This window comes from Clavelina lepadiformis, chromosome 3 (genome assembly GCF_947623445.1).
Source record: "Clavelina lepadiformis chromosome 3, kaClaLepa1.1, whole genome shotgun sequence".
Classification (NCBI taxonomy): Eukaryota; Metazoa; Chordata; class Ascidiacea; order Aplousobranchia; family Clavelinidae; genus Clavelina; species Clavelina lepadiformis.
This window is the reverse complement of record NC_135242.1, coordinates 24671545-24698075: the sequence shown is the minus strand read 5'-3', so window position 1 is coordinate 24698075 and position 26531 is coordinate 24671545. Positions and strand designations below refer to the sequence as shown.

General features: G+C 37.9%; 3 protein-coding genes across 4 annotated transcripts; 1 reads left to right on the top strand and 2 right to left on the bottom strand.

Annotated features, from left to right (window-relative positions):
- Positions 1-117: 117 nt before the first annotated feature.
- Positions 118-4862, bottom strand: LOC143449048 (exportin-7-like). The gene is made up of 12 exons (XM_076949086.1): positions 4723-4862; positions 4129-4222; positions 3754-3897; positions 3353-3463; positions 3180-3261; positions 2865-2973; positions 2373-2587; positions 2046-2184; positions 1079-1281; positions 894-992; positions 451-587; positions 118-371 (listed from the first exon to the last, which is right to left on the bottom strand). The coding sequence occupies exons 2-12, from the start codon at positions 4191-4193 to the stop codon at positions 248-250; spliced, it is 1428 nt and encodes a 475-aa protein (XP_076805201.1). The 5' UTR covers positions 4194-4222; positions 4723-4862; the 3' UTR covers positions 118-247.
- A 1513-nt stretch (positions 4863-6375) lies between these two features.
- LOC143449066 (calcium-binding protein 39-like) lies at positions 6376-15524 on the bottom strand. Of its 2 annotated transcripts, XM_076949115.1 has the most exons (14): positions 14966-15524; positions 14576-14732; positions 13985-14187; positions 13297-13405; positions 12896-13049; positions 12301-12503; positions 11572-11680; positions 11176-11310; positions 8410-8612; positions 7827-7991; positions 7588-7706; positions 7247-7415; positions 7040-7165; positions 6376-6509 (listed from the first exon to the last, which is right to left on the bottom strand). In XM_076949115.1, exons 9-14 carry the CDS (start codon positions 8518-8520, stop codon positions 6501-6503), a joined length of 699 nt encoding a protein of 232 aa, XP_076805230.1. In that variant the 5' UTR covers positions 8521-8612; positions 11176-11310; positions 11572-11680; positions 12301-12503; positions 12896-13049; positions 13297-13405; positions 13985-14187; positions 14576-14732; positions 14966-15524; the 3' UTR covers positions 6376-6500. The 2 variants fall into 2 exon arrangements, with proteins under 2 accessions (XP_076805230.1, XP_076805229.1); XM_076949114.1 differs by having other exon boundaries at positions 11572-12503.
- A 1997-nt stretch (positions 15525-17521) lies between these two features.
- On the top strand, positions 17522-21297 carry LOC143449055 (microfibril-associated glycoprotein 4-like). The gene is made up of 6 exons (XM_076949096.1): positions 17522-18077; positions 18333-18529; positions 19463-19559; positions 19640-19736; positions 19877-20011; positions 20173-21297. The coding sequence occupies exons 1-6, from the start codon at positions 17792-17794 to the stop codon at positions 20357-20359; spliced, it is 999 nt and encodes a 332-aa protein (XP_076805211.1). The 5' UTR covers positions 17522-17791; the 3' UTR covers positions 20360-21297.
- Positions 21298-26531: the final 5234 nt, after the last annotated feature.

The window sequence follows — 26531 nt, the reverse complement described above, 5'->3', positions numbered from 1 at the left end:
TAGAACAAGCACCATTCAGCACAGATTATTGCAAAGGAAATCAGCGGAAAACTGACGAATCAAACGATTTTTAGCGGCGAAAATGATTGCTCAATAATGACAGGTAATTGCGGTGAGATGTCACTTGTGATATTTCACACTCAAATTTTAACCGAATGAAAGCGTTGTTAATATGCGCGATAAACGACGACAAAACAGTGGAAAGTCACAGTTTACTGCATAGCGAATTACGTCACAGAAGCGCTTGTCACGTCATCATATTTGAACTGTTTGCGGTTAAATCGAGTCCGACTCCAGTGTTTTGACCTGAACCTGCTCCTTTGATTATATCGTTCACCTCTCGTCGAAACATGGAAAGATTTTGCGTAAATCTGAAAAAGCAGAAGGTATTCAACCAGCAAATTCAACCACATGCTCATGTCAAGCTTAAAGAAGCAACGCAAATTGCACCTGTCACGTGTCTTGGAATGAAGATTCTTATCGACGCAAAACATCAATTGGTTAAAACAATTCGACACCGACTCGAGATTCAGCCGCCCGTGTTCGACCCCGGGCTCGCAGAGTGTCTTCTGCAGCGTCGGCATGTGCTGTGGAAAGGAAGTTATCCTCGTAAGTTTAAGGTGAAAATTTTACCAGATGCAATCATGCTGCTCCTGGTTAGCCACGTAGTTAAATGTAGTCTAGCGTTTAAAAATTTTTTGTGCCAAAACTGCAGGAAATGCATCGATGTAGCTACGGCTTAGCAGTTCTTTCACTAACAACAACATAACTCAACAATTTGCTACGAATTAGATTTTTTGTCCCATTTTAGAAAAACTTTCATGGACTTGGCCGAGAGTTGCAATCTCAACAAGTGTTTTTTGGGCACCATAGCGCCACCACGCGTCCAGTACCTCTTCGTTGAGCAGGATAAGACCCAACAAAGGCCTGGACATGCTCCACTGGTTCCGGCAATCTTCAAACATAATTGTGTGAAGCACGGTTGACAACGCCTGAAAAATAAGACAATTATTATTTTAACAACTACAATAACGTTCTGGAACCGACAAATATTCTGTTAAAGTTGAAGCCACGTCACTGTTTGTAATATGTCCGGCCTGTCAATCATCATTTGAAGAAAGTGCTGCTCGCGTTGGCGGTCCACTTCATTATGTCGCCGCTTGAGGGATACGGCAGACGTGATGTCGCCGTTAGAGAGCGCTGGAGCCCGGCTGCCGATGCGAAAGAGATAAGTGACCAAGTGGTCCAAGGTATTGCAACAGCAAGTGCATATCACAGTGTCTGAAACAAGCATCATATTTTATAAGCCCGACCTACGTCAACTGCTGAAGTATGGGTCTATCTGCTGTGTGGGTCAGCGCTATCTTATAGTGATGTAGTGAATGGAGTGATTGTTACGTCATTGTAAAGGAACTGTTACTTAACAAGGAATGTACTTGGCAAGTTTTCAAATGGCCGGCTACAGTAGTGAAAGGAAAAAATGCATATTTTAGAAAGTTGTAAATTCAATTATCGTAGAATTCATACGCGTAACACTTAAATAAAATCTTTGGTTGTCGAGCGATTAAACCCAGGACGACCCCAACCAGCATCTGCGAGTTGAATGGTCCTTGGGTTGATTTATCGAAGGTTTAACTGACCGTTGGTTAAATTGTTCGGAGTTAAATTGACCGACCACAACAAGATTTTACATAATTATTTTCTTCACCCAGTGTATGGTTCGTGTATTTACTTAAATATTTTGGATATCTCAGTGAGATTGCCCAAAAATATGTCACATCCCGTTAGCCATAATAACTAAAAAAAGTTTTAATGAAGAAATTCGAGCCAGTCATAATTCAAAACCAAGGAAACACAAATAATGGAAGGTGAAGTTGATCACGAAGCTAAATGACCAGCTGAACCGAAAAGAAATAGCTAGACGTTAAAAGTACGGCAAGATCAAGACCAACAGCAAAATCTTTCAAAAAATGTTTCATGATCTCTTTCAAACCCTGGCATAGAAATAACAAACACATCAACACATAAGTAACCAGGCCACCTACCCAGGCCAGTAAGTCCATCGGTGAGAGTCTTCAATAAGTGATATACGACAGATGGAGGCAGCCCACTAACGAAGTTCATGTGATCCTGCATTGCAACTTCAAGCAGGGAGTAGTACGACAAACTCAAATTTGGGTAGTCCTGGTATAAAAGGGAAAAAAATATTTCAATGCTTCGTAAACTTTCAGGTGTTTAATCCTGTTTGTTTGATCATGTACATTACAACTCAGAGAATCTGCAGAGAGTTTAACTCAAACTTAACCCCAACCCATAAATACAGACACACCCAAGTCATAAAACCTTATAGAAGACAGTTGTTGTACGCTTACTAGAAAATGTGAGCTGTCAGTTGACGTTGCGAGCTTCACAAATACATTGAGAGCGTCTTCCAACGTCGGGTCGTTGTAGAGTTGAAAAACACCAAAGTTGACCAAACCGGCACAAAGCGCGTTCTTGAGCAAGCGAAAACAAAGCGACATCCCTTTCAAACGGTGTGAAAATACTTGATCTTTTGGTGGCTCCCCCATTGCGAGAATACGATTACCTGCCGGATATACATTGTTCGCATTAACACTGAATTCTGTAACTTATCTGTGAAATATTCTTGGAAATTAGCAAACAAATTTATCTTCAAGTCCACATGGCACACAAATTTGCCAGGTTACTCGGCGATAGAAACGTATCAATTCCAACTCTCGCCCCTCGGAATTTTTAACAATTTGAAACCTGACCGTAATTCTTAGAATTGTCGCGATACCAAACTTACACACCTGAAATCAAATCATTTTAAACTTCCCAAATGGTGATCATACTTGACCTACCATATCCACAGACAAGCTTGCTGGCTTCCTTGAATAACAATATTCCATTCGGGGAGGCGACGTCAAAGTCCAAACGTTGTCCTCGCTTCAAAACCAACTCAGCAAAAAGCTGTTTAAAGATGAAGATGCACATTGGCATGAAGTTATTGATGGAGATTGGACATGCAGTTGGGAATAACACAAACAATTAAAGACAGACAATGGGATACACAAATGAAAAGCTATGCATTGCACTTGACAATGACAAAAACATTTTTAATATTTGCACGAAACAAAGATCACTTGAGGGCGCAGAGCAGCAGATTTTCTACCGACCTTTAAAACTGGGGTTGTCACATCCGGGTCATGTGACCACAGTTCAATCGATTTTTGAAGAATGTCGGTGAAAGTCGGATATCTAGGAATAAAAAATTAAACCAAATAAACCACTAAATATAATTCCATTCCATTAACTTATCACATAGACATCTCATACCGCTGTCACTCACATGATATCAAATAGCATCATGTACGAGCTTTTCGTGTTGAAAGCGTAAGCGAGCCCCCGACAGTCCCTTGTTACCCCGAGAAGTGTGCGGACAGCGTGAGACGACATTGTCCTGGAATTAACAAATCTTGGTTGTTTAGAATAATCTGCACAAAAATGTGTTAGTATGGCATTGGAATTTTTATCCTCGCTACGGAGAAACTCTTCACAACACTTAAGCAATGATTTCTCACAGCCACAGCTTAAGTCGTTGCTTATCTGTAGAATTTTCAATCTGACAAATTATTTTATATGGTCTTGCACCAATTTGGATGAGTATATATCATATATATACCAGGACTTCTAGACAAGAGCAAGCATTATATCAATGCCTGGGATCACTACAACGGCAAATTTAAATACCTCGATGTCGGTGCCACCTCCATGTCCACCACACCACCAAGTGGACAGCAATGATAATGACAAGACCTGAACTTTTCTGGCGCAACATTATCCCAATAAACTAAAGTGCCAATTATATCAAATTTAAAAGCCCGCAACAACTTACTGCAAAAGAGAATTTTGTATAATTTTGGGCTAAAAAGCACAAGTACCAGGGGCCATTGTCAAAAGAAATTTCTTATTCCGCCATTTTGGGTCACATTTTATTTCATACGCATCATAATACATATAATTATATACATTTGGGATTGTTTTCAGTTGGATAGTACAAATGGGGTAAGGTTCTTTACAAAAAGTGCTATTCAGGAAAGCGTTGTAGACATTATGATGACTCACGCATTACTTGACGCGTTTTGTAACATCTGCTGCAATGAGTGAAAGGTCGTCGTCATAGGAACCATGAATCGAGTGAGTTTCTCTTCATCTTCGCCTTGAAAATGAAAACGTTTGAATGAAACTAGATGCAAATATGAAAAGGAAATTGTAAAATTAGAAAAAACAACACAAAATCTACCACACAAGTGCAAGTTAGATAAGTTACCATTTTAAACCATTCTTTTTCCCGTAACTAAACACGTTTTGAATTAAATTTGGAGCAATTTTTTAAGGCAGCAATTGAACTTGACATTTTAAAAGAATTGGTCACTCACATCGGCATAACCAATGGTAATTGACCTTAGGTCAGGGATCTCCAACCTTTTATTAAAGTGGGCCGCATTGTCACTTGAAATAATTCAATGTACCTATTAAATTTCAAGAAAAATGGGTACATAAAGTACATACTTTTGGAGTGAAAATGACTAACGGGCCGCACAAAAATCTCAGGCGGGCCGCAGGTTGGACATCCCTGCCTTAGGTGGTGAACCCAATGACATGACCGCTACATTAAGCATGGTGGCACGCTTCAGGTAAGCATGGGATCAGTCTTACCTTGAAAACGTGGAAAGCTTCAAACTGGATGTTGCGGCTCTGATCACGAAGATTGTTCATCATGATCTTGAGGTTCTCGGGCTTGCTGATGTAACGCGTCATAATTGTGTAATTGTGACGATCTAGGAGTAGCTCACCCAGTAACTGGGGATAAATTATAAAGAAATGAACATGTTCAGTTATATTTTTATGACAGAACAATGCAACATTGTTGCAAAAAAACAAATAGAAATGTCTTTAAACTTCCATACTTTGTCTTTATGATGTCATAATAACTAGGCATTGCATTGTCACATGGAAAGTAATTGCTCTTGCAACGCAAAGTAAGCTACGGACATAAAATATGATTTTACAAGAAATCACATGATGTGTTGGCTCATATGGCTTGGTATGTGTAAAGCGTCTAAGCATGGAACTATGCAACATCTAACATGATCTATGAGGTCATTTTACTCAAAAAGCTGTGTGCTCTACTGTAACAATAATCCGAGACAGCTTGAATGAAATCGGGATAAAATAAAGATTACAATCAGCTGGAAATCTTCTCGTACAAGACAAGCGCATTCATTCACAAATTTTTCAATACTATTTCTGTGTGTGTTCAAACTTTCTAACCAGAAAGCACTTTTCAAAGCCAAATAACAAATTTACACGACCATAGCTTAGAAATTGTCACACCACATGCAGAGCATAGCCTGTAACTTATACACACAGTAGAAACTTGACTAAATGTCAACCGATTAATAGGATCATTTTTCCCACAATTTTTCTTGTATTTTGACATGTAATCAAGCTGACCGGTAACCAGCTTAGTGTTTGAACCACAATCACCCGATTGTCCACTCCCAATGCATATTACTGTGTTTGATAATCTCACTAATGTGACCAGTCACTTTCACAATCACATGATGCTGGTGGACAAATGAGCTTAGTAATGGCAAATTGCAAATAAGGTGAGTCTTTGTGAGAATAGTACAACGAGGGTTTAGGACAATCTTTATCATGATAGACAACTGGAGAAAAATGGGGCCAACTTTGCTTTCGGCCAAATCCCTGAACCACAAACACCAGGTGATGGGACCTCTTCTTAAAGGTGGTCGTGTTTGGAACAACACCAAACCAACACCAAACACCAAGATTCCACAGCAATTATTGTCACACTATTTTCAGTTTACATGTATGAGGCAACATTAAAAGGAAAGAACTTTTCAAGCAAAAAGCTCATTTACACATCGTATTGGTGAATAAAACACTAACAAAATTTCAGAATGCACAACCTATGCATATACTTGTACAGGTCAACACTGTATAGCATTGATAGAAATATATATTAGAGTTTCTGAACTGATTTAGGCTAACATATAGACATCAACTTTTAAGGTAAAACGGCAGATACTTTGAAGTAACGAACCTTGAGTGATTGACGACGTGTCACGTAATTTTCCGACTCAAGCAAGCGAGTGTAAGCTGGGAACACTCTGTCGTAGTTTTTAATCAAAAATTCAGAGCAGGAAACTTTATGCCGTGTCAGCAGGTCCTGTGCAAAAATTAATCCAATGTTACAACAAGATCGACAAATTTAACTTTGAGAAAACGACTCCAGCAAAAGCAAACTAACCTTAAAGGTGGCAAAGGCATCCGATGCAATATCAAAGGTGGACATCTCAACGTATTCGAAGAACTTAAAAAAGTTCTCAGACTCAAAAACAATTTTTGCGAGGGATTCATATCGAATACACTCCCTCAGCATAATGCCGCAGTTTAAGGCAATGTCTGGGTCATTGTACCTGCGAAGGAAAAGTGGAAACTTTTATGAATGATTTTGTTTGGTTTTATGCCGAAAAACTCATAAAAACAATGGCCGTTAAGTGAAATTTAGTGAGAAATCAAATCCTTTTCTTTGACTTTAAATGAACGATACTAACATGCAACCGGCCAACTTTTCGGCCAAATCCATGAACCACAAACACCAGGTGATGGGGCCATTTTTTTGGGACCTACTCTTAAAGGGGGTTGTGTTTGGAACACCAAACACCAAGATTCCACAGCAATTATTGTCACACTATTTTCAGTTTACATGTATGAGGTAATATTAAAAGGAAAGAACTTTTCAAGCAAAAAGCTCATTTACGCATCGTATTGGTGAATAAAACAGCAACAAAATTTCAGAATGCACAACCTATGCATATACATACACTTGTACAGGTCAACACTGTATAGTATTGGTGGAAATATATTAGAGTTTCTGAAGTGATTTAGGCTAACACATAGACATCAATTTTTAAGATAAAACGGCAGATACTTTGAAGCAACGAACCTTGAGTGATTGACAATGAGTCACGTAATTTTCCGACTCAAGCAAGCGGGTGTAAGCTGGGAACACTCTGTCGTAGTTTTTAATCAAAAATTCAGAGCAGAAAACTTTATGCCGTGTCAGCAGGTCCTGTGTAAAAATTAATCCAATTTTACAACAACATCGACAATCTTAATTTTGAGCAAACGACTCCAGCAAAAGCAAACTAACCTTAAAGGTGGCAAAGGCATCCGATGCAATATCAAAAGTGGACATCTCAACGTATTCGAAGAACTTAAAAAAGTTCTCAGACTCGAAAACAATTTTTGCGAGGGATTCATATCGAATGCACTCCCTCAGCATAATGCCGCAGTTTAAGGCAATGTCTGGGTCATTGTATCTGGAGAAAGAAAAGTGGGAACCTTTATGAATGATTCTGTTTGGTTTTATGCTGAAAAACTCTGCCGAAAAATCACAAAAACAATGAACGTTAAGTGAGATTTAGTGAGAAATAAAATCTTCTTCTTCGACTTTAAATGAACGATACTAACATGCACGAACATGCAACCTACCCTTCAACTAAGATGTCCAATATGTTCTTCTTCTTACATAAAAATTCGACGGTGGGTTGTCTGCTGCCAATCTGTCGTCTCGCTAACGTATTGAAGATTTGTGTGAAATCTTTTTTACCCTGATAATGTTAAAATCATTAAAATAGCTGGAACGACGATTTAACTGCACAGGTTTCATAACTTTGATGAACTTGGAAAAATTACAAGTACATATACAGCACGCACACATAGTTCACAACCTCAAAATCAATCCGAGACAAGTTTGTCAAAATTATGTAGATGATTTCGCTCTTGTATAGTTCTTGGGAGAGTTGAGCCACGAGCTCGGATTGCGGCTCGTGTTGATCGGTGCCACACATGATTGACTTCATCGAAGCCAGGTTCTTCATCGGATCTTCGAAAGCCTGAAAGCAAAAATTATTATCAATCGCTAATGGCTATTTTCGTCTAGATTTAAAGTAGTTAAACAACTGAAATAGAATGATTGTTAGTCGTGGAACAATTTGACAATGAACACTAAATAGGTAACAGGACGTATCAAAGGACGCTGTTCTGTATTTAACTGGGATTGGTTAAAAATAAAAAAATTTCCCTGCGTAATTCGTTCTTCCAATTAATTACAAATTAGCAAAATCTGCACATGATCTTGTGCATGGCATTAGGCAAGGAAGCATTGAAACGCTTGTAGAGTGATAAAGAAAACCATTGAAAATGAAAATGTGTAAAACCACGTATCTGAAGTGTTTTCAAGAACAATGAGCCTTAACATAAAACAGAATCGTAATGACAGCGCTTGCAAACGAACCAAAATATTGTCGTTACCTTGTCCATTTTTTTCCCACTCGTTTGTTGTTCGAACAAAACATGAAGAACCGATTTGAGACTTTTGACAATGTCAGCAGGACTCTTGTGGGCCTTTTTAAAGATTGACATTTTGGACAATCCCAAAAGCAGTCTAGTAGAGAAATTCAGAACAGGGACAGATAATGTCCTGTTACGCTGCGTTTGAAGATTGTTTGATAAACCTAAGAAACAATTTCAACATATAAAGCTGTGTATCACAGGTTAAAAAATTTATATAAATTTCATGTAACACTGAGGCAAATATTTGACAAAAGGCGATTTAAATTTGACTGAACATGTTTGCACCTACAGAATATAGGAAATCTAGAGTAAGGCAACAAAATATAAGAAATTACTCTTTTTTTAATCATGACCAGGCTGTAAGATAATAATTTCAACTAAACCAGCTAATAAAGGTTTTCAAACAACAAATTAGGCCATTAAGCACATTCACTCATAAGCACACAGTCTGTCGTGTTGTTTTTGATTGTAAGATTTTTAATGTCAAGAAATTCCAGCGCAAGCGAGAAATAGACCAGTGAAACTATAACTTTGCACTGATGTCACAGGTGACGAACTGCCGAGCTGGAAAAGTGTGTTTGTAAATATGATTTCTGCCAACTTTTCATTATTTTAAAGAACCAAACTGTAAGCTAAGGACTGAACATTCAGATGACTTATAAGGTCTGAATGAGAAACAATTGTGATGCAATAAGCTAATTCTTCAACAATCACGGTTCTGATGCATGTCGCTCCATACTTAGCTTAGTTTGCGAAACCGTCTGACACTCTAACTCTCTATCCCCATGGTGGAAAGCATGACAACTGTATCCTCGAGACATTTCAAGACTGTGGATAGGGCCCCCACTGTTTCCTCTATTTTCAGAGACATTGCATATTTATGGCCAATAAAAAGAGACCCCACACAGGTTTTCTGTTTAGCTTGGGAAAGTGTTAACTGAGAACCGTACCTAGCCTAGCAAATCATTTGCATTTGCATTCAGTCTGTCACTGTAGCTCAATTTTAGCCGATCTCCACCCTAAGAGCTCATCAAAAAGTGTCACACTTTCCAGGTTGGCTATAACCAGGTGGCGGGGACACTCATGAATGTGTGTACGATAGCTCGTAAACACAAACATGGAATTTTTGACTTTCACATCGAAACACGCAGTTCTACAGAAATTCACAAAAGCAAACAAGTTAAATTCGGCGGTATAAAGGAAAATTTAACGGCAGTACACAGTTGTAATAAATAAACGAAGAATTAAGTGCACACGAGCACGGCAGTAAGGTCTGACCGTAAAGCTAAAACTATACAACTAGGCCTAAGCTAGCCTATAGGCAGGATTGCCATCAGTCTCCACTCAAAAATAAGGACGACTAGAAAACGAACAAGGAATACCACCTTAAAAAGTGTACAACAAGAGAAAGCAACCAATGTTCCTAAAAAAAAAACAAGACACTATCTGCATGTTCATAATTTTGGTATCTCTTTGGTACAAAATGGTATCGTAAAGGTGACAAAATGCCCAAAATAAGGACAAAAGTGCCCACCTCCGCCCTAAAAATAAGGACGAAAGTGAAAATAAGGACATTTCTTAGAAATAAGGACAAACATATTTTCTAAGACACGGACCTTTAAAATAAGGACAAATCTTATAAATAAGGACGGTATGGCAACCCTGCCTATAGGCCTAGGATCCTTAAAGTCACGTTTTCTTGTCAAAAATTGCCGCACTTTCTAACCTTAAGCACCAATAAATAGTCATTCTTATACTAAAATTTGTTATATAGGTCTGGCATTGACAGATTGCTAATACCGTCTGGTCAGTCAAAGGTGAAAAATGAATAATACCGCGGTAGACCGGTACCGTATGATATTAAATTTTCAAACGTAAACATGGGCGTGGCTCGACTTTAAATTATTACGTTTCCATTATAGGCTACCGAAGTCCTCAAAATTAAGCTACTGCCGTTACCCCAACGCTGTGCCCGACCGCCCCGACCCAACCAAGCCGTAGCCTCGGCCTATGCCTTTGTACGGTTTTAGTATCCAAGAAACCGGGTCAGGATTGAGCAGAGCAGTACGCAGAAGGCTCAGCAGAAAAAGCTACACTAGGTAAATATTACCAGTGTTGTCAATATCAAAAATACTGATCTATAAAGATAAAACACTTTGAGGTCTACACATACGAACTGAACATGCAAAAACTGTAGAATAAACTAATTATGCTACTTCGAGTATTTCCTAAAGCGATAAAATTTCTGGCAAATAGCTTAGAAAATACTTGCGAACTGGCTCACGACCTAGCAGGCTCACGACCTAGCAGGCTCACGACCTATACTAAAGCAAAGCAAAGTAAATGTATGAAATGGACCAATGTTAAAATTACTTGTTGTCATTTATGACATATTAATAGATGTTCGGTTATTTTTGTGAACTGAGAAGTTGAAGTAAGCTACTGCACAATGTTTAAAGTGATAAAATAATAACACGAAAATTAACTAAATTGATGAAATCACGGAAAACATATCACGTCACGCATGAGTGATCACCACGTAATGAGCGCGCACGGTTTTGGAAAAGTACATAAAGTATTGTTTATGACGTCATTTGATTTTATGAATAAATGCACAAGAATTAGTGCGAAGTAAGATTGTTAGAGTCGGTTTATAATAGAGTGTTAATGTAAAGTTATAGCAAGACCCGCTATTGCATAATCGATACTTCATATTATCATCACCTCAAATGTATGGGTCTGTTGTCGTCGTTAAAGATTGTGGAAGAGTTTGCTTCATTCAAAAGTTTGATTGTTTCCTGTCGATGAGTTCCAGGCTATGACGAAGTACGTTGTTGTTTTGTTCATTGATCTTGTGCTCTGTTAGTGTATATGAGCGTTATGGTAATAACAATTCTATCAAGTACGTATGTGAATTTTTAAAAAACAACGTTTCAATGCATTTGCTGTTTGAATCAGCCACCATCCATAAGGTAATACACCTGATGTATGAATATTTCCAAACTGTCAGGTGTCATAGCTATGGATTAAATTAAAAATTTTCTGCATTTTCTTTGAACGAGCATTATTTCAACTGAGTTAGTAGTTTTATTCTGTTGGGAAAATTCTTTAATTACTTACTTTTTGGATTGAGTTTTTCCTTCAGCTTATCCAAGAATCTGATCAGCAAAATGTGTATCTTCCAAATCCCTACTCCAAATACGTACTCAGCGTCTGAAACGGTTTCCGCCTGAAACATTCGGATAACTTTATTAAGTGTCCAGTTGGTCCAGTTCTGCGCCTAGAGAAGCGTCATAGGTGGGCAGTACCGCAGTACTATAGTACCGAATACTGTAGTACCACCGAATAGTAACGAATAACTGTACCACGGTACTTTTTCAGTACCGTCGGTACTTTTAAAAAAAGTACCGATTCTCTGAACCGAATTCCTTTTTCAAAAATTTGTATTTGGTATCAGTCCCGGTACTGGGTACTTTTCACGTGATTATTTCCTAATTTTAACAAGTATGTTTTCAAAAATACGTGCTAATTAAACCTTTAATGTCAATTTTAGCATCTGTTGGTCTTTTTTAGTCAAGAAATGTCCAGTAAAATTGCAAGCGAGTAACGTCACATATGTTTTGACCTGAAGTAACTTTTACCGGGTCATAATAGCGGCAAACATTGCATTTGCAGCAGCATCTTTTAAACAAAATGTACCGGTACCGAGTACCGAAAAAGTACCGAACTACTTTTTTAAATAGCAGCCGAATACCGAAAACCAAATACCAAATACCGGAAACGTCGGTACATTTTTTGCCAAGTAACGGTACCGTTACCGACGATACTTTCAACGTACATACTGCCCACCTCTGAGAAGCGTCTATAGTTTCTAGATTGATAAGTCTCATTATAGGAATGCCAATGGACCATGACTCTGGTCAGTCTGGGTATCAGGTTTGAGGAACTCCATGATCTCCAGCATGTCATGGTTGCCGAATCCCCGTCATCTCTGGTCACATGGAAAGTAAGAGGATCACGACAAGAAATGCGGAACATAACCATTCTGCTATCTAAGAATTACAACATAATAATTTAATGTTGTAAACGTCTTTCTGTAAGCAATATGCGTTAGAAATAGAAAGAATATAACAATTAAAATTTGAGAAATCAACAAACAACCCAACTTAGTGTGTACGGTAAGTTTATTTTATAATCACTGGTCAACAACAATGACAAATCATGATAAATATAACGCGTCGCGCATGAGTGAGCACCAAAGTATTAAGCGCGCTTCTTGAAAATTACACAAATTAAAGTTTATGAAACCATTCGATTTCGTGTAAGTTTTGTAGAAATAACACAAACTAAGATTGTTAGAGTCGATTTATAATAAAGCACTAATAGGCCTATAATGTTTACACGCTCCTGCTATAGAATAATGGATATTGTATATTATCATCACCTCAAATGCTGTGGGCCTGTTGTCGTTTAAAAATTTGGAACGGTTCGCTTAATTCGAACGTTTGATTGTTTCCTGTCGGTGAGTTCCAGGCTATGACGAAGTACGTTGTTGTTTGTCTCATTGACCTTGTGCTCTGTTAGCGTGTATGCACGTCCTAATAATAACAAATCTGTCAAGTATTGGGATTTATCAAAAATCAAAAACCAACGTTGCAATGCATTTGCTGTTTGAATCAGCCACCATCCATAAGGTAATACACCTGATGTATGAATATTATTTACAAACTATCAGGTGTCATAGTCATAGAACGAAATGAAATCTTGCTGCATTTTCTTTAAACGAGCATTATTTCAACTGAGTTAGTAGGTTGATTCTGTTGAGTAAATTCCTTCATTACTTACTTTTTGGATTGAGTTTTTCCTTCAGCTTATCCAAGAATCTGATCAGCAAAATGCGTATCTTCCAAATCTCTACTCCAAATACGTACTCAACGTCTGACCCGGTTTCTGCCTGAAACATTTGGATCACTTTATTAAGTGTCCAGTTGGTGCATTTCTGCGTCTAGAGAAGCGTCATAAGTGGGCAGTACCGCAGTACAATAGTAACGATTTACTGTACCACGGTACTTTGTTAGTACCAGTAACGTTACCGTCGGTATTTTTGAAAAAGAAATGCCAAATCTCTGTACCGAACTCCTTTTACAAAATATTTCAATCCGTCACGGTACTCGGTACTTTTCACGTGATTATTTCATAACTTTAACGAATGTGTTTTCAAATATACGTGTTAATTAACCGTTAATGCCAATTTTAGCACCTATTTATGTTTTTTAATCTGGAAATACCAAGTAAAATTGCAAGCGAGTAACGTCACATATGTTTTGGCCTGGAGTAACCTTTACCGGGTCATAATAGCGGCAAACATTGCATTTGCAGCAGCATTTTTTACACAGAAAGTACCGGTCCCGAGTACCGACGAAGTACCGACTACTTTTTAAAATAGTACGGAAAACCATCACCGCCGGTATATATTTTTTTGCCAAGTACCGGTACCGTTACCGACGGTACTTTCAAAGTTCAGACTGCCCACCTCTGAGAAGCGTCTATAGTTTCTAGACTGATAAGCCTCATTATAGGGATGCCAATGGACCATGACTCTGGTCAGTCTGGGTATCAGGTTTGAGGAACTCCATGATCTCCAGCATGCCATGGTTGCCGAACCCCCGTCATCTATGGTCACATGGAAAGTAAGAGGATCACGACAAGAAATGCGGAACATAACCATTCTGGTATCTAAGAATTACAACATAATAATTTAATGTTGTAAACGTCTTTCTGTAAGCAATATGCGTTAGAAATAGAAAGAATATAACAATTGAAATTTGAGAAATCAACAAACAACCCAACTTAGTGTATACAGTATAGGTTTATTTTATAATCACTTGTCAACAACAATGACAAATCATGAAAAATATATCGCGTCGCGCATGAGTGATCACCAAAGTATTAAGCACGGTTCTTGAAAAGTACACAAATTAAAGTTTATGAAATCATTCGATTTTGTGTAAGTTTTGTAGAAATAACACAAACTAAGATTGTTAGAGTCGATTTATAATAAAGCGCTAATATAAAGTTTATACACTCCTGCTATAGCATAATGGATACTTCATATTATCGTCACCTCAAATGCTGTGGGACTATTGTCGTCGTTTAAGTTTGTGGAACAGTTTGCTTCATTCAAAAGTTTGATTGTTTCCTGTCAGTGAGTTCCAGGCTATGACGAAGTACGTTGTTGCTTTGTTCATTGACCTTGTGCTCTGTTAGCGTGTATGCGCGTTCTAATAATAACAAATCTTCAAATAGTGAGATTTTTTTAAAAACAACGTTGCAATGCATTTGCTGTTTGAATTAGCCACTACCCATACACCTGCAAAGCGAATGTTAATTTCAAACGCTTGTTAATTCCATGGTCATGGATTGAAATTAAAAATTACTGCATTTTCTTAAAATGTTTATTATTCCAACTAAGTTAGTAATTTGATTCTGTTGGGAAAATTCCTCAATTACTTACTTTTTTCGATTGAGTTTTTCGTTCAGTTTATTCAAGAACCAGTTCAGCAAAATGTGCATCTTCCAAATCCCTGGTTTCAAGTTCTTAGGCCGGGTTCAATCGCCGATTATAATTTTTTCTCTACCTCCTGTATCTGTCTCAAGGAGGAATTTACTGTACATGTAAAACGACTTTTGACAGTGTGCAGGCCACAACATATCTTGAAAGACTTGATTTTTTTCCTACCCTGACATAAACCTTCGCACAGGACTTCAACCAAAGATCTGCATAATGTTTCTGAAAGTTCACATAACTTGTAATTTGAACTGGCTAAATGTGTTTCATCATTGCTTTTGCAAACTCTCTATTTAGTGGGTTGTTGAAAGTTACATTTTCCTCCTCAAAAATTCTCGTGGGAGTTTAAACTTATACCTTTCTCAGTAAAAAAACAACAGAACACACCGTGATAGCACCTTGTTCTACCTTCAGTTATCTCTCTACTTAAGCATAATTTCATTTCTCTGTTCTCACCAGGCACGTCAAAGTTGCAAATAGCATGCGGCCCCTTTGGAGTAAGTGCGACCATCGATGTCAAATTCAGAGCGAAAGTTACAATTAACCATTTTATTAGTAGCTAACCAAAACCTATTTTAATTGCATGTGTAACGATATATTTTTCTTATTTCAATTTGCGTTCACTGTTTTAGTATTTATTTACGTAATTGAGAGTTTCACAGTATGAATTTACTGCACTTTTCATTGTTTTGAAAATGAAGTTAGACCCATGGGTGGCGTTAGAGTGGCGAACCTTTTTAATTGAACGAGTCACAAATGAAATTTTAACCTGGAAAAAGTACAAGTGAGGTCATGGATTGAATTAAATGTCGAGATCGATCAGAAACTTGCTGCTGCATCTTCACTGCAATTTGTGTGGATTCCTGGACTGATAATGTGTAGTTTTCAGCTTAACACCTGCAGCCTTATATCTGGGCTAAGGCGATTCCCGGCCCTTGATTTTATGCAATTTATGAGTTATCCTAAACGTCATCAGGCAATCACTACAAATGGTAGAAATCAGCAAAATCATTTGCTAACAATGAACAGCACAATATCCTTGTTACGTCACAAACCCCAAGACTAGGCATGATAACGCATTACGACGGGCCGAGTAGTAGTGCCAGTGTGCTGTACGGAAATTCAGTCCGGTACGAGATTAAAATTAGGCTGGACCTTGATGCAAATATTTACTACCATGTTTGTCACTGAAACATTTGTTCATATTTTGTTATAATTTATGAAACGACAAGTGGATCACTGATAACGCAGGTCAGTGTTTCGCCATCCCTGCACTGTACCGTTTGTTTTGTTCACACCCAAGTCTCATTTGCTTGGGCCTAACTCCTAAGGTCGACACTTTGATTTCATTCTTTCCCTCTTCGGTTGATTAGGTCGAGGTACCGCATGTTAAGATGGGAAGGGTGACCGACTTTGATAGGAAGGATTCAAGATGTGACTGGCTTGGGTAGAGACGTTTTCTTAGTCGTGGCCCATGAACGAGTATTTTAGTTGACATCCCAGCGCGCAGTTAACTTTCTACTCGTTGTTCCCGTTTTACTAAATGGTGGGATTGACCGTGCGAGTCATTGCAGTAGTGACTGAAGAAAGCCCGGTTGTTGCGGAAGCCGTTACCTCGATAAGAACCTGACAGTGTACTACGGACATATCCGTTAACCATGCAAAGTTTTACGCCATTTATTAGGACGTCGTCAGAGCTTTCAGCACACAAACAAGTGCTATAAAACTCAATTTACTAAACCGGCTTATATTGTTATGGGGAATTACCTAAGTCGAAACAACCATCAGCCGGAATACATTATTTTTTTTCGTTTTAAGCGACCGAGCATGTAACCTAAACACACGCTTCATGTGCCCGTGAAATACCCACTAAGCATGCCGACCCTTGCCGCCTCAAATAGGAATTTGCGTGTCGTGTAAATTTAAGTGATATGTTTCCACACTTTGTGTTTCTAATCCAAATGACTGAATCGAAATTGCATCGTTTAACAGGTGTTGGTGTTCTTAGCAAGCAATCAACCAATAAGATGTTCTGAAACAAATCATAGCACAGCCATAGAACAATTACCAGCAGAAACATATTCGTTGACTTGAGGAAATAATTTGCTACGTTGCTGAAAAAACATCTCGTAAAGAAATCGGAAGATGCTTTCTTTGCCAATATCACTGTAATACGAAACAATAAGCATCTCGTTATTTGACGTTCGAGTGGGTTTTTGTAGCTAAGAAAAGCCAATAATGAAACCTGATAATAACAATTAAACTTATTTCTATCGTTTTCGAAGCAATTCAACTTTCCATAATGTTCGAAAATAACGTCACCATGAGTTGGATTGCGTCATATCAGCTTGTGATGATGCAAAACCAGAGCCAGACTATGATTGGATAAGCAATCTTGCGTCACAAGCAAAGTTGTTGGAAATGTGTTTTGTGAATATTCCCGGAAAACAATCAAGTTATTACGTCAATGAATCTGTTTTGAGCATGACCAGGAAAATAAAACAGGTAATTTTGGCAACTTTCCCACATTTCTTGACGTAAAACTTTCTCACTTCCTTTCTTTCTTTTTACTGCTTTTGTGTTCACGAACAACATAGTTTTGGTCTGGATAAGGTGCCATGATGACGTGATCTTCGAATTTGACGACCTTATTGCCGAGACCTTTTTACGTCATCTTAGAAGCCACGAGCTTCAACAGACGGCTATATACAGAGCAGCGATTTGGTAGGATTTCATATCATCAACTTCAACGGAAGATCTTCATAGTCAACCATGAGAGGATTGATTCTTCTGTTTTCATTGGCTTGTTTCGTCATGATGACCTACTCGCAACAATGTCGTCAAGTCCTTACCACTGTCTGTGATGATGACGTCGTCAAATCAAGCATGCAGAAAGGAGACAAAGGTGATGTCGGCAGATCTGGAAAATCTGGAATTCCTGGAGCTCAGGGAGATCCAGGAGCCAAAGGAGAACCCGGAGGAGCTGGACAGAAGGGGATGCAAGGAGAATCGTGCGCACTGGGGTCGCTAGGGACCGACATAGTCACCAGACTGACAAGTAAGTTGATTTCTGATCATAGATTAATTATTTTAATCATCGTCATTTCTCCTGCGAGCATAAAGAACTCTGCAATAAACCTACCAAAAGATGTGGACTACAGACATTTTACAATCTACGCGCAAACACTTATATAGCGCTCATACGGTATAGTCTATGCTTGTTGTCTTGTTTAATTGTATGTTTATGGGCGAGTTTTACCTGAAACCTTGCAGGAAAAATTCAATCTTGTTTACAACAAAAAATTGTTTCCAGAAATCGAGGAGCTTCTTACACCTCCCAGTACCACGACCATGGCTACTACCACAGTTGCCACGACAACGCCATCTACTGCAACCAGCACTGTTACCACGACAACACCATCTATTATTACGTCATGTTCTCCGTCAGCAAGCAAGGGTCGCAACACTTTGACGAGTGGTGTTGAAGTTTACTGCGAGGATGGATGGACAGTGAGTGAAAATCTTTCCACAGTTATAACTGGAATAGCTTACAAATTATATTGAAATTACAGTAGTATTGAAAAGTATAAAAGTTTACATATAAGTATATACACTTACTGTGTAGTATTGAAGCTATAGTTATCAAGTTGTGTGGATTTCAAGGCGGCAATGCGTTGTGTGCTATTCATTTGCATTGTAGCAAGAATGTAAGAAAACACAAACGACAATGAATTTGTTTTCACACGCATTCGCGCATTTTTAAATGTGCTTTTTTCCACTTTTCTGAAACTTAATTCCCAAAACGTTGAATGAAGGTTGTTTGCCAACTTGCGGTTGATTCGAAAAACGCTTACCGACAAACTCAAACAATTGGGTTGAAAACTGTTTAATATAACCGTGTATTTGTAAGTTTAATGCAACTATCCGCAACAATGGAACAATGATTGCTGTGGGAGTGTTAGTCGTTTGCGGTTGTGCAGAGACGATCATAAGCCCACATTGGGTCACATGCTACGATGCATAAAAATCACTGTGCGCTAATAATTACTGTGTTGCATGCCAACATGACTGTTGTGTCTAATTCGCTTCGTTTATGCAGCATGCGAAACAATTGCATTGAACTGCATAAGTCGCTTGCAGTGAAAACGAGCGAAATTCAACCAGCGCCACGTAAACCTGATTAATTTCACCCAAATCATCTGCAGCAAACAGCTACTTATAATATGAGTTTAAACTTTTCTTAACTTGAAATTGTTAGCAAACAATATGAACATGCCACTGGAATAAGAGATCCAACTTGACAAGATATATCTTGCGTATTGTGAGCTAAGTGTAAATATTGCCGTACTTCTTGTATTATGACGTAATAAACTGAAGATGATTTAAACATATAAATTAAACGTATTACACTTGTGCTAAAATGTAAAATCAAATTACCAACAGATTTTTCAAAGAAGAATTGACGGAAGTGTTAGTTTCGAGCGACGATGGGCCGACTACGCGAACGGTTTTGGCCAGATTGATGGAGAATTTTGGCTTGGTAAGAGGAAGTTTGTTCAACTTAAACGCATTTTATTTTGATGTTTTTCGTTCTTATTATTCGTGCTTCATTACTTACAGGACTCGACAACATCCACGAGATGACGCGTGGAGGAGGATGCAGACTCAAGATAGAGCTGTGGGATTTCGATGGAAACCAACGTCACGCCGATTATAGGTCATAAGACGATTGTTGTGACATAAATAACAAAGATGTTAAAAATCTTACATTTATTAATCAACGCAAAACTTTGTGGAGTAAATTACAACTTAGTTGTGTGGATTCGAATCTTTTAAAGCAAGTTGTTGTTTTTGCAGCTCGTTTTCGATCGAATCTGCTGAAAATTTATATCGGCTTCGTGTTTCCGGATACAGCGGAAATGCCGGGGATAGTATGGACTTAAGCAATGGTCGCCCATTCTCGACGGAAGATAGCGACAACGATTCCTGGACGTACGTCATCTTATGTTCAGGAACAAATATGTTCAACTCAATAAACATTAAGCGCCACAACCTCAGTAGGATATTCAGTTATATCCTGCCAGTAACGTATAAGATAGAATATAAATAGATGCAACAAAGTAATTTTAATCTTTCATGTTTTAAAATATTAGTGGTTACAACTGCGCAACTAACTGGGGAGGATCCCAGGGATGGTGGTTTGTCAGCTGCGGCCATTCATACCTCAATGGAGTCTGGATGCGTCAATCAAGTGGATGGAAGCATGGAATTATTTGGCAACATTGGAAGGGATACAGTGAACCTCTTAAAGAAACTAAAATGAAACTTCGTTGCGACTGAATGAAATCCACGAGTTGATTTTATTGTTGAATTTAATGTTGATTTTAAACATTGAACTGTATTTAGACCGGCAACGCAGCAAACTGTAACTATACGTTGCCGCCTCTGTTACGTCATAATATATACATTCCGTCAATCTGTTATACCGCACGTCATTATGCGGTTGTTGTGTAACATTTGTTCGCGGCATTGTGACGTGTTAATGACGCATGACTCTGTGTAAGATTTTCATTCAAAACCTTGGAGATTGCCGTCGTATTAAACTCAAAGATACAAATTTAACTTACAAATAACAAAACAAACTTAAGAAGTTTGTAGGAAGACAAACTCTGAGTCATGCGACATTTTTACGTCACAATACCCGGTAAAAATTTGGCACCACACCGTCATTCAATTATATGTTTCACGTGAATACATTCGCCATGTTTTTACTAGGCCTGGAAATTCCAGCCTGGAATTTAACCGATTGTCTTTAACCGTTAGCCACCATAGTCGCTAATTGTCACGTCACGTTGTTAATCGCATGCAAAACTGCTATATTATTGATAAATGTGATAAAAAGTGTTATATTAGCAACTTATGTTATGCCAGCCCACAAAGATTGTATTCCAGCATTAAAATGATTAACAGAGTAATAAATTCTTCTGAATTAATGAATTATCAAAAGTTTGCTCCAAATTCTCTGCCACATGTACAAAGCAAAAGATTGAAAAAAAGATTGAAAGTGTGAGCTTTGAAGCAAAACGTTTGCTTTCGTGAAGCCAATGTATTAGTCATGGTCGAATAAGCAGAGCAGATGACGTCTATCTACGTTTATCATTTCAAGAATAAAACATCAGCAAATGCACGAGGAAGTTTTAAAAACTTTACCAAATCTTTGCGTGTTGTATTTTGCTTTCACGAGACGATAACAGTGACGTGTTATATATCTATAGAGTTGTGTGTATGATATCTATCTATGGGTAGATATCTGTCGTCTATCTGTATGATATCTATCTATGGTTTTTTTTTTTTAGGAACATTGGTTGCTTTCTCTTGTTGTACACTGTTTAAGGTGGTATTCCTCGTTCATTTTCTAGTCGTCCTTATTTTTGAGTTGAGACTGATGGCAACCCTGTGTATAGGCTATATTCGCGTTGTTTTTACTAGGGCTGGGAATTTAGCCGATTGTCTTAGCCCTTAGCCACCATAGTCGCTAATTGTCATGTCACATTGCTAAATATAAGATTGCTATGAAATAAGGGAGTGCTGTTTTATATTTCCAAATGTGAAGTGCGTGGGCCTAATTTAGATGGCCAGTATTAATTTGTCTACGTTAGTGAGGCTTAACAAACCGGCCTACTGCCAGCTTGTTGCATGTTTTTGACATGTTGACAATTAGGCAACAGAAGATTACCAAGTTGCAGGAATATGGAAGGACTACTATTATTTGTCCCAACATATTATACCCACAAGCAATTTATAGAAATGCTGCCACAAGTTCTTATTACAAACATTACAACACTTGTCCTATAGCGGACGCGGATTTCAGGAATTTCTTGGTTGTTTTGCAGCCATGCAATAAGTTTTCGCTCATCACTTACAATAAGACAAAAGTCACATTATACAACTGATGGGACGACGTCAGCTACGGTTTTGTATTGAGATGTGATACCCAAGAAAAGCAAACTTCCGCAGCGCACTATGCTCTCGAGCTTACACAACAAAGGTCGAAATGTCGTAACTCTTTCAGGCATTATTTTCGAGCGCTCCACCTCACCATGCGTGGAAAATCTCTTGAAGACTTGAAAACCTTTGTGAACGTCATTAGGACATTGTTCAAAGGTTAAGGCACAGCTTTCATAGAATAAATGCGTTTGCTATAATAACCTATGCAGACTTCTGTGCTGAACCTCGGAATTTTTGCAATTGCACTGGCGTATTTGCCTATGTTCTGAAAAATGCTTTCTACTGCTGTTATAAGGCTAGCAATGTTAACCCTAACAACGTGCCAATGGTAGTCATCATCGTTACCTTCCAATAGCAAGATACTTTTGCAAAGTTTTCTGCTATGGAGTCCGCCTAGTTCTGAAACATTGTGCAGTGCTTGAACTCAAATGTATGCAGGTTGACAAGAGTAAATCATAATAAGATAAATCTAGAAGTTGTCGCAGTTTTTACAAGACATTAGTTTATAAACCGATAAATACAAGCCGTGCAGACGATATAAACGATGTTTTGTTATAAACAGCTGACCAGCATACATACAAGTGAGTTATATTAACACAATTATGTAAGTAGAGGTCGCTTAATACAGAGACCGATATATTTCGGTCCTAAACCTGAAGCCACATAATTATAGACCTGGATCGACACGATTAGCCAACAAAGGACCAGCAAACTTGTTTTAGTAATTTGCGCATAAGCTACTTGTTTTATGCCAAGTTTTTCAATCAACGCTGACGTCACAAGAAAATAAAGTGGGTTAGAGCTTGGCAGAAAGTCACACAGCATAAAGCAAGCACGCAAAACACATGTGTTACGTAAAACGCAGATGTTTAGCCAGGTCTGTAGTTCTTTTCACGACGAACCCCAGTGAAAGAGTCACACCTGAGTGTTGGTGAAAGCTTATATTTAAAAACTGCACACAACAGAGGCATCGACTTAACGCTAAAATTAGAAGAGAAAAGATCACTGTAAAAGCATGGAGTAGAGACAACGCCCTGTCACCAACACTCACTAAACGAACTGCCCCGTGTACATTGGACATTTTAGGAAGAAATTGGACGGAGAATTTTGTAATTAGCGAGAGAAGCGGCGGCACCACTGGTGCGCACAACAATGCGACAAGAACACATTTCAACAGTGTTAAACCACAATACTGTAAAAATTAAAGCAAACACGACACCTACCGGCGGCAAATAAAACCAATCATAATAACGCAAAGCTCCAAGACAACAAATAATAAAGCAAAACAAGCAAATTGTTATTTGGGCTCAGTAGCAGAGAGTATGATACGCCATAATCGGAATAAACTATAGGCCTAATGTGACCCGGTGTCATTGTCTGACGTCGCCGGTTTAACCAAATAACGCAACAAACTAAAACATCAGTCGTAAAACAAAGTGCAAAGCGATCGTTTAATTTATGTCAAAATATCATTGAAGTGCTACAGAACATTGCATTTAAAGATTAAGAAATCTATGATGATTTAGCAGAATATTTAGTTGCTCCAGTAATTTATTTTATAACTTAATGGTTTTTTGTTCACTGAAGATAGACTTTATTACTTTCTTTGCAGAATTGCATTTTTCGTTGCACTTTTGTAAATCTGTTGATTTTTGTGGTTCCACGCATCTTTAGTTTGTTAATAGATATAAGACTATTTCACCTGCATATACAGTATAAAGCGTTTATTTATTTTGTCATATATCATGATATTGTTTCGCTTGGCTGCACATATTTTGGGTTATTTTAAGCTGCTTACATGCATTTTAATAAACGATATGCTGGAATAGGCGAAAATTATTCGAGTTATACGATATTTTGAGATAGGCTTATACTGTACATGCAGTCAAGTTAAAACATTTTCTCCATATCTGGGCTCATTGTAACCAATCGGCAAACGCAATGTTCTTTTGAAGTAGGCTACTTGTTCTTAAAACGATAAACGTCAATCAGTGTTGACGTCATTCATACGCAATATCTTATTAAAAACAGAAGAAAAGGTACAGTAGTAAAAAATGTAAATAAAAATTCATATTATTTATTTCCATGTACAGTTGCAATTATATTTCTATGCGAAAATGAACTAAGATATCAGATATACTGACAGCTGGAGTACCAGTTGAATGATATAAGCCTACACATAAGTAAAGATTGAAAATGTGAACCTGGAAGCAAAACGTTTGCTTTCGTGAAGCAAATGTATAAGTCATGGTCATATAAGCAGAGCAGATGACGTAAATCTACGTTTATCATTTCAAGACTAAAAATCAGCAAATTCACGAGGAAGTTTTAAAAACCTTCACAAAGTCTTTGCGTGTTGTATTTTGCTTTCACCAAACAATAACAGTGAGGGGGTAAAAACCCTTTTTGCCCAAATTAGAGTTAACTGAACAAAGCAACTGGCCAGTGATATCTCTCGGTTTGTGGAGGGCGAGGTGAAGTATGGCGCCACTTACGTTTGGTGGCCACAAAATTAGGAGAGACGCAGCAATTTATGCCTAGTTTGTGCCTAGTAAGTCTGAGGACATGATCCTTCGAAATTTTGAATTTACATGTTGTAGAACGCATAAAATTTTGCTTTTCTTTCAAAAAACAAACTGCTCAACATTTTCTTGTTTATTTCTTCTCAGTTTTTCGCTGCATAAAATTGCTCTTTGGCGCTCAAGATCTTAAACCCTTCATTTCTTTATTTATTCTATTTATTTATTTATTTATTTAAAACTGCTAAAGAACACAAATGTTTTCGTCTTGGCATGATGTTTTAAATCACGTGATCGTTTAATCATCAAGCTATAAGAAAGTGACCTCAAAGCAGGAGAGGAAAAATTCACACGAAAGTTCGATTTACACAATTTTTCCCCGATGCTATATACAGTTTATATAGTTAATTAGCATGAACTAATGAATTGTGAAAAACTGCGACTAATCAACAATAAGACTCATGCAACGTGAAACGCAACTTTACACAACTTTCTATATACAGTTCATACAGCTAATTAGCATGAACCAATGAATGACTCCTGTCCTGAAAAACTGCGAAGAGTTAACAATAATATTCGTATTCAATGTTTGTTCGTTTAGAACGCGTATACTCAAACATGGGATGTTTCTCGGAGGAGGGCCCGAGGCGGCCTCCTTGCTCGCCTAACCCTAAAGCTACTACTGCAATTGACATGGCGTTACATTCTTATGCAAATAAAATCGCTTGCAAACAAATGCGTTTTAATGTTTATGGTGGTATTGCATATCCAATCATATCCTGAATTCACAACAGGCCTATTTAAGTCAGCCCAGGACCAGTTATCTGACAACAGATCTACGATTGAAAAATCTATCTCTGTAATAAATCGCACTGTCTTCTAGTTCCAGTATGGAATTGGAACTGTTATGCGATAGAAATTTAATAAACATGTCATTAGAAATGTTACTGCGGTTGGAATTGTTTATCTGCAAAAAAGTTTTAAACAATTTTACTCGGATTCATCGACACTGCTTTCAGCTTCGAGGCTATGAAACTACTTACTGTGTTTGTTACAAACGCAAGAACACTGCATAAAATAGATAAGAACAGAGAAGGATGGAGAAGGTCATGCAGTAAAAATGATGTCACATTATTTCGGATGTCTGGATCAGGCAAGGAGCTTACAGAAAAAAGAAGCACATTGGGGGATTCACCAGAAAGTAGAAGGAAGTAGATTTCATTCATTTTATTATTTGTCTTCAACGTGGGGAAAGAAAAAATTGTGCTGACGCAGGTGGTGACAATATCATCGTAATTATAGCACTTTTGTATATGTTGGTAACACACCAGCGATAAGCGTATTCAAATAACAAGGATGTAAGTAAGTTGCTGCTGTTCTGTATGCGCTTGCACTGGTACGCGATCAATAAGTTTTGTAACGCTGCAAAAAATTAAAAAAACTAACACCGAAATGTTTTAAAGTGATTTGAAGTGAACATATGCGCTATGAGTTGACTTTGCCCAGTTTTTCCTTCCAGTATTAATGTCTTCCAGACAAACTCCACCAATAAAATTTCCGCCATTGATAAACACAGTGTTTAACAATATGACGTCATCGCTATGTTATCAAACGTTTCACTTGTTAAGGCATTAACCTAATCTGGGCCAATTTTCTCCTCTTTTATTACCAGTTAAAACGTCATATCCGCCAGTGTTTGATTGACAGACGTTGACTTGTTTTAAACATATACGAAGAGTTTAAAACGTTCAGTTTGGATTCAAGCGAATCTTCGGGTGTTTCGTTCCCATCCGCAGCACAGCATTGGACGATTAAATCTGGCGTGGCATGACGTTTCAAAATCATTTATTAAAGTTTAGAAGTGGACATTTGTGGCCATAAAGTCATAAACGGTAAATATAAAACGATATAATTAAAGTAAGCACATTCTTTACTTGTGAAATAAACGTTTTCGTATAATTTGCTGCATTGGCCTTTTTCGACAT